The sequence below is a fragment of the Physella acuta genome, unplaced genomic scaffold (assembly GCF_028476545.2).
Source record: "Physella acuta isolate Inbredline_101_S28 unplaced genomic scaffold, ASM2847654v3 ptg000988l, whole genome shotgun sequence".
NCBI classification, from domain to species: Eukaryota; Metazoa; Mollusca; class Gastropoda; family Physidae; genus Physella; species Physella acuta.
In genome coordinates, this window is record NW_026732505.1 from 122,573 (window position 1) to 131,242 (window position 8,670).

Here is an 8,670-nt window from a genome sequence, read left to right on the forward strand (position 1 = left end):
ATGATTTTATATATTTTAAAAATATGAATATGATTTTTAGGAAATATGTAAAGATTATTAGTAACAAAACGTGTAAATAAAAATGTAATAATTTTGTCCATGGTACGTCTATTTTGCCGGTTGAATCATTCTAGTTCCTGGTCTTGTTCTATGAATTGTTCATCGGAGCTGTGGCATCGGCGGTACCCGAACCTGGACCGTTGACCGTGTTTGCTTGCGCGTGTTGTTGGGCCTTCTCAAGGGACGCCATCAGGTCCTGATAGCGCTTCCTCTGCTGCGTCACCTGGTGGGCGATCATCTCGGTTCCCGGGTAGGAGAAGTTGACAGAGACCTGTCAAGTGTGGGGGGGGGTAACATTGTTGTAATTTGTAATACGTTCAGGGGGTCATCCATCAATGACGTCACGCTTTTTGGGACGATTTTTACCTCCCACCTCCCCTGCGTCACACATCGTAACAAAAAGTCAGACCCCCCTTAAAATGACGTCATACCTCAGCCTAGAATCCCCCTCAAAATTGCATTTTTTTTTAAAACATCGATATTTTCCCAAAATCTTGTCTGAACTGTCAAAATAGAGTATTTTAATCAATTCCTAATACAATTTACTAAAACAGCTTTCTAAAACGCGAAATAACGGCTAAAATTCGTTTTCTAACATTTCTTTTTCATAATGCAAAAGTGTGACGTCGCACCATCTGAAGCCAACCCCCCCCCCTCCCCCTCATCACACATCGTCAAAAAATTACAGACACCCCCACCCACACCCCTACGAGTGTGACGTCATTTATGGCCACCCCTCAGATTACTTACGGGTTGGTATACAAAATGCGAGGTTTCGGTTGTATAATAAAGTCGAATCGCAAGATGTTCTGCATCGTACATCTATTCTTAGTTCAAATCAGGGTTTAAGTCAGTAGACCGTTCCTGAGTCCACCCAACTCTGATGCGTACCTAACTCACGTTAGGGTAAGTAAAGGCGGCTTGGAATTATGCTGACCAAACTTTCTCTTCATATGCCGAGTTCACAGAAACAAGTGAACTCTTTTTCACTTGCCCTATAGACCGTCATGTTTGCAAGATAGCTTTAATTACTACTTTACATCTATTCTTAACGCAATCTAAATAGTTAAAACCGGACCCTGACTTTGTCAAAATGAACAGAGTGACCGAGTGATAGACTCGTTAAGTCTCGGGTTCGGATCCCGTACTGGAGACACCACGACGTTCCTGAGTCCACCCATCTCTGAACATAAAGGCATGAACAGCTCTAATACATGTGAATCCTCAGCTTTATGCTAAGCTTAAGACGCTAGGTGTTTCCACTTGTATTTTACTTCCTTTCTATTAGCATCTCCCCATCCAGATGGATTAAGGATCAGTGTGGACATGAGATGACATCCAGAATCGATCCTAGGCCGAGTTTCTTGGATTTCGAGTCACCAATCGCACGATCTAAACCAGGGGTTCCCAACCCTGTGCCCGCCAAACGATTCGTATGTGCCCGCCTCTCACTATTCGACAGAGACAGAATTTTTTTCATAAACATTATTGAAAGGTTGCACGTGGTGCAAATCGAAAGTTTGAGGGGGGGGGGGGTGCAAATCGAAAATTTGAGGGGGGGGGGAGTGCAAATCGAAAGTTTTGTCCCCGGGTGACGGGAAAGGTCGCTACGCCTCTGGAAGGAGTTTGTCGATTTAAAAAAAGGTGGTGCCCGCAATCCTAACGATATTTTAGAATGTGCCCTAGAGTAAAAAAAAAGGTTGGGAACCCCTGATCTAAACCTAGACTTACTTTCTAAGCGGCAGAACATTTTCTTTAGAATGTCTCGGAGTATTAAACCTAATTCTAAGAAACCTGATTGAAAAGATTTCAGTTATATGATTGTCAATATCTAATCAGTAGAAGTGGACGATCTCGTTTTTTTATACCCCTACTGTCTATTACAACTCTGCCAGTTAGAATTTTTTATATAATAGTGTTTTTCTAAGAAATGACAAAAGATTAGTTGATTGTATTTGACTTACAGTTACGAGCGTTAGTTTCTTGCAATCTAAAACAAGATCCAGAAAGGCTTCATCAATCTCGTCATTTGTACTAGAAAGCTCCATCTCGAACTTGAGCAGGCTCCTTCTGTAGACCACAAGGTTCAGAGTAAAAGTTTCTAGAAAGTAGTTATAGATTTGTGGGGGGGCTGAGTGGTCGGAATGGTAGAGCTAAACCGAAAGTCTCGAGCTCGGATCTCTGGCTGGTGTGTGTAGCTATGTTCGGTACCTAGCTCACGTTGGAGAAAACCAGGGTGTCTGGGCATAGTGCTGACCACACTTTCCCGATGTCATTAGAAAAGATGAACTCATTTCATCTGCCCTTTGTGCTTTGGACACAAACGGGAAAAGATTATGAGAACGAGGAATGTGTAGACCTGTTAGATACTCTTTGAACTAATCTGTTTTTAAAATCAAAGATACATTAAATTAAAATATGAATTGCTACAAAAATGATGATAAAGATTAACAGCAGCAAATTCACATCTCTCAACACAGAAGCAACTTAAAAGCGCATTTACAGTTAGAGCTTTACTGAAGTAATGGTAGCAAGGTTAAATTTTTGATAACTGCTGCAATTTAATGTTATTTTAAAGTGAAAAAAAAATATTCCACTTAAAACTTAATGATCCATAAGTCAGATTCATTAGATTTTAAATAAATGTTTTTTTATCTCTGTATATGAAAGCATAATGTATATATCGATTACACCGCTGAATATACGGCAGGCAGGTACTTATCAGAACGCACGGACCGAGAACCGAACTCGTTACATTCAGGCAAGCAGTCGAGCGTCCTACCACTCGACCACATCGTCCAATGTATTTGACTACACCTTCATTTTAACGTCAATGTCACATAGAGGGAAACATCTGTTCACACAAAAAAATGTCACATTCTACCAATTTTAGCAACATTTTTTTTTGTAAATATAAACAAAGATGGATTGGTATTGATACTATTTACCCACCATATTGATACTATTTACCAAGAACATTGATACTATTTAAACAGTATAATGATACTATTTACCAAGAATATTAATACTATTTAAACAGTATAATGATACTATTTACCCAGAATATTGATACTATTTAAACAGTATAATGATACTTTTTACCAAGAATATTGATACTTTTTGCCGAGAATATTGTTACTGTTTAAATAGTATAATGATACTATTTACCCAGAATATTGATACTATTTAAATAGTATAATGATACTATTTACCAAGAATATTGATACTTTTTACCGAGAATATTGATACGGTTTACCCAGAATATTGATACTATTTAAACAGTATAATGATACTATTTACATAGAATATTGATTCTAATAACACAGAATATTAATATTATTTACCGAGAATATTGATACTATTTACCCAGAATATTGATACTTTTTACCGAGAATATAGATACTGTTTACCCAGAATATTGATACTATTTACCCAGAATATTGATACCTTTTACCGAAAATATTGATAATATTTATCCATAATATTGATACTATTTAAACAGTATAATGATACTATTTACCAAGAATATTAATACTATTTAAACAGTATAATGATACTATTTACCCAGAATATTGATACTATTTAAACAGTATAATGATACTTTTTACCAAGAATATTGATGCTTTTTGCCGAGAATAATGTTACTGTTTAAACAGTATAATGATACTATTTACCCAGAATATTGATACTATTTAAATAGTATAATGATACTATTTACCAAGAATATTAATACTTTTAACCGAGAATATTGATACGGTTTACCCAGAATACTGATACTATTTAAACAGTATAATGATACTATTTACATAGAATATTGATTCTAATAACACAGAATATTAATATTATTTACCGAGAATATTGATACTATTTACCCAGAATATTGATACTTTTTACCGAGAATATAGATACTGTTTACCCAGAATATTGATACTATTTACCCAGAATATTGATACCTTTTACCGAAAATATTGATAATATTTATCCATAATATTGATACTATTTACCCAGAATATTGATACTTTTTACCGAGAATATTGATACTTTTAACCGAGAATATTGATACTATTTACCCAGAATATTGATACTTTTTACCGAGAATATTGATACTATTTACACAGAATATTGATACTGTTAACCCAGCATACAGCCTTATCCTTCAAAGACAAAGATTTCAAAAAATTAACAATCCAACAAAATAAGCTATTAGTATTTCATCTTTTTTTTCCCAATTCACGCCAAAGAGAGATGAAATAAAGTTCCCTTTTTGAACTTGACGGTCCGCGGGGTAAGTAGAGTTCATCTGTTTTTTGTAACCTCAGCATATGAAGGGATAGTGTGGTCAGTACAATGCGCGTTTACCTTTACGGTCCTTAACGCTGTTTGGACTCAGAGACGTTCTAATTCCACTAGGACAGATCGTCTATTAAAAGAGAGATAAAGTAGAGTTCATCTGTTCCAACAACATACAGGGAATGATATGGTCAGTAATATGCCCAGACTTCTTTAATTCCCCAACATGAGTCAGGTACCCATTATAGCTGGGTGGACTCAAGGACTTCCAACAGTGTAGAGCTCGGGATCTAAACTTGGAACTTTCGAGTTAGTAATTATGAGCTATACAGCGCCATTCGCTGCGTCTAAGCTAACAAAGTACAAACAATAACGACGCTCACGCCAAATAAAGGTAAGTTTCACCAACCTAAAGCTAGCTGCGATATCATTCAACGCTGTCGCGATATCATTTTCGTAGCTGCCGAGCATCAAGCGGATCTTGTAGATGGGCAGAACTGGGTCCATGATCTCCGTGATGGAATCAAACCTGGATAACGTGGTGCCATCCATAACAAACGCCACCTTCATTGATGGACACGCAACTTTCTGGTGCAGTCAACGAGAAAAGTAAAAACATGTACAAAAACATTCGTTTCAATTAAATGCAATTACAAGTCAAATCAGAAATGTAACCGTTTTATTAAGTTTGATATTTTTCCTGAGGTCGGCGTGGTCGAACAAACTCCTGGCCGCTAAACCGAAAGGTCTCGAGTTCAAACTCCCATGTAGATGAGGCTTTATAGCTGTGGCCAGCATCCCAACTAGGAGAGTAAGCTCCAAAATTAAACTAGTGCATTGTAATTTGCGCTTGGATGGACAAAGGCTATGGAGGCAAATCCAAAAGGAAATGCATGTTAAAATCGGAGTCAACGGCCTATAAGGCACATAACAAGTTGATAGTTGATTGTGTTGGAGCCCACAGAGAAGGTTTGACTACGGGTAGTTTGTCCACAGTGGACATAATGCAAATGATATGAATACACACATTGTGTGTAAATATTGATAATACTGTTAGTGCTATGATTAAATAGAGTTGAAATGAAGTAATAAAAATTGTCAAATGTCCTTACCAAAGCACACCAGGCGAGTGTTGAAACCATGCAATCGAAATGATCATCAGTATCATAATGCATAAACGATCGGGCCACGATTTTCAATTTCTTCAGCTGCCCTGCATGTGATCTGGACAGCGCAATCACAAACGCATTAGTCAGGTGGAGATAGTCAATCCCCAGTTTGGTCAAGCAACTCAGGGAAAGAATCTTATTGGTCAGTCTGTCAACCTCATTAGATGTGTAGTCCAGCAAGCAAACACGAAATAATCCGTCGATGACCAGTGACTGTAGATTTTCTCCAGACGCGGAGATCACGGTGTCGAGGATTTCGAAGGCTTCGTTGTATTGAAACTTCACGTTTGATAACTCCAAACACTGAAGACTGCTAAAACTGGACAGCATTTGCGTCAGAGTCCCACAAATAGTTTTGTGGCATTTTCGAACACCTTGAAGCTCAAGATCAGTGATTTTTAAAGACGTTAGATTCGGTTGATTTAGGTTGAGAAGAAGTTGTAGCAAGTCCTTGTCCATACATTTACAAATGTCGGTGTTGTGTTCATGATGACATGAGATCGATAATTTCCGGAGGTAACTTCCGAACATCTCGGCATATGAACACGATATTTCGCTGTGCGAAGATTCGCTGTTGCAGTTTAGCTTCAAGTGCATTTGTCGCCAAAAGTGTGCCGTGTTCTGTATCATATCCCGCCAAGTTTTACAGACAGTCGCTAGTCTTAACAGATCGCTTGACTCGAGGTAGTCGAATACATTCAACATGACCACAAGTGGTAGCTGATCCCAAGGATGCAGGATATCTGATTCGTTATCGACATCATTTTGGGGTATTTCACCTGTCTCGTCTGTTTCTGGTATAGACACACTTACCGTGGTCGTGGATTTGAACTTTTTTGACTTCTCCATTCTTCGAATAAATACTTTCGCTTCAATGTGTGGAAAAAAACACCTCTGAAAATATCAATGCGACACCACGTCATAAAGGCGCGTTATTCAACTTCCTTCTTATATGAACGCACCTGCGCAGAACGATGCACACAATGAAGTGTGCAAAATTTCATTGTTGATGTGCCTGTTTGTAAAATATAAATCAATGGCATCGGATAATTTGGATCCGAGGTTCCATTTGTTGATATTTTGAGACGCGGCGGGGTAAGGTAATAGAGTATTTGACTCCTAAATAATCCTTGATTATAATATATTTCTGATACTGTAATGGGAACTTGTGTAGAGAGCTAGACTGCTAACCTGAAAGTATCGAGTTCAAATCCGGGTTTAAGTCAGTAGTCCGTCCCTGAGTCCACCAATCTCTAACGGGTACCTAACTCACGTTAGGGAAAGTAAAGGCGGCTGGGCACTGCGTTGACCAAACTATCCCTTCATACGCTGTCATCACAGTACTCTATATCACTTATCCCATGGACCGTCAGTTTAGACAAGGGAAATGTATTTTACTGACACTGACATTGTGCTTCTACTGGGTTTTGGTAAAACACAAATCTTATGATTTTGATCATTGCTACCATTTTGAAAAACATTTACTAGTATCTGCTATACTTAAATGTATACATACATAAAGCTGTGTTGTATATGTATAGAGTTTCTTCCATGCATCTCTTCGGCGTCCCCCCCCCCCCCACATCCGAACGAAATGGAATTTATATAGAAAACATAATGATACTTTTAATAGTGTCCGACCCCCCTCCCAGTAAATGTTGTCCGCGCCACCCCCCTCCCTCGAAAAATATCAAGTGCCCTCCCCCCCCCCCCCCTGGAGAAAGAATTCTGGAAGAAACACTGTATGTCTATAATTATTTAAATAAAAGAGGTACTTTAAACATTTCAATCGATATCCCATTAGACATGGATGTTTCGTTTATGTTTTTTGTGTTTTTTGTTTAGTATTCTAATTATTCTGTAAATTGGTTGCACATTTATTAAGCAAAATATAATACACAAAAAGAATGCGAGCAACATTATCAGCTATCCTACGGGTATTAAATGGGGACTGCGTGGTCTTAGCAGTAGAGCGCCAGGCTGTTAATTCGAAAATCTCCAGTTCCATTCCGGTTCCTAACCAGTACATTTCTGATTCGAACTAGCCAGATATATAATGTCTTAGATTAAGTTGTTAAGTGCTAACCAATCATTAGGCTAAGTGACCAAACCAAAACCAATACAGAAATCTACATTTTTCTTAACTCTAGAATTTAAAACAGACAGGAAATTTTATTTAAGGCTAAAAAAACCTGTAATCATGAGCTAAACACCCTGCAATAATGAGATAATGACAATGCAATCATGAGATAAATCCCTGCAATCATGAGCTAGAAACCCTTCAATCATGAGCTAAAAACCCCGCAATCATGAGCTAAATACTCTGCAATCTAGAGCTTAAACATACAAGCAAGCGCTAAAACCCCTGTAATCCTGAGCTTAAACCTTGCAATCATGTGCTAAAAACCCTGCAATCAAGAGCTAAAATCCCTGCAATCATGAGCTAAAAACCTTGCAATACTGAGTTAAAAAACCTGTATTCATGAACTAAACATGAGCTAAAAACCCTAGAAACATGAGCTAAAATCTCTACAATCATGGGCTAAAAACCCTGAGTTAAAATCCCGATCCAAAAATTCTGTATACATCGTAAATAAAGAAGATAAACGTTGTTTTTTTTTTATCCTTAACTAAGTTGCAACATTAGCTTTAGAAGGTCTCCATGTCAAAGTCATGTAAACCACATCACTAATATGCGAGAGGACCATCCGTTCTTCTATTACAGAAGTAAACACTTTAACCGTACAAAAAAATCGCACAACAAACAATTAAAATAGTCAACAGACCAAAAATATCTACATATTTTTAATAGCATGTAAACAACATATTTTTGTTACTTTGACTTATGTCAGCTAATTTTAGAAAAGGTGAAATTGTTCTTAAAAAAATACATTTTAAGAACAAGTATATATTTGGTTTAATTTGAAAGTAATACTTTACTAATTGTTAAATCAGTGAATGTTTTAATTTTTGTTATACATTTTTAAAAATATTGATTTTTAGAAAATTTCAAAAGTTGTCAATGTATGTAACAATTCCTTAAAAGATTGTCAGGAGTGTCTTTAGGTGAGTCAGAAACCATTGTGTAACTGTACGGCGGCTAGGGGTACCCTCACTTCTGGTTCTAAGGACGGTTCAGCTTAACAGTGGC

At 37.3% G+C, this 8,670-nt stretch overlaps 1 protein-coding gene across 1 annotated transcript; it reads right to left on the reverse strand.

The window, feature by feature from the left end:
- LOC131954277 (F-box only protein 39-like) lies at positions 1-6,426 on the reverse strand. Its single transcript, XM_059317855.1, has 4 exons — positions 5,463-6,426; positions 4,760-4,938; positions 2,025-2,130; positions 1-331 (listed from the first exon to the last, which is right to left on the reverse strand). The coding sequence occupies exons 1-4, from the start codon at positions 6,366-6,368 to the stop codon at positions 149-151; spliced, it is 1,374 nt and encodes a 457-aa protein (XP_059173838.1). The 5' UTR covers positions 6,369-6,426; the 3' UTR covers positions 1-148.
- Positions 6,427-8,670: the final 2,244 nt, after the last annotated feature.

Excerpts from the sequence above, each read along its gene's own strand:
- LOC131954277 (XM_059317855.1), bottom strand. The coding sequence starts at position 6,368 with ATGGAGAAGTCAAAAAAGTTCAAATCCACGACCACGGTAAGTGTGTCT. Across the intron at positions 4,939-5,462 it reads CACTCGCCTGGTGTGCTTTG|AAAGTTGCGTGTCCATCAAT; the intron begins GTAAGGACATTT and ends TGACTGCACCAG. Across the intron at positions 2,131-4,759 it reads GATATCGCAGCTAGCTTTAG|AAGGAGCCTGCTCAAGTTCG; the intron begins GTTGGTGAAACT and ends TGTGGTCTACAG.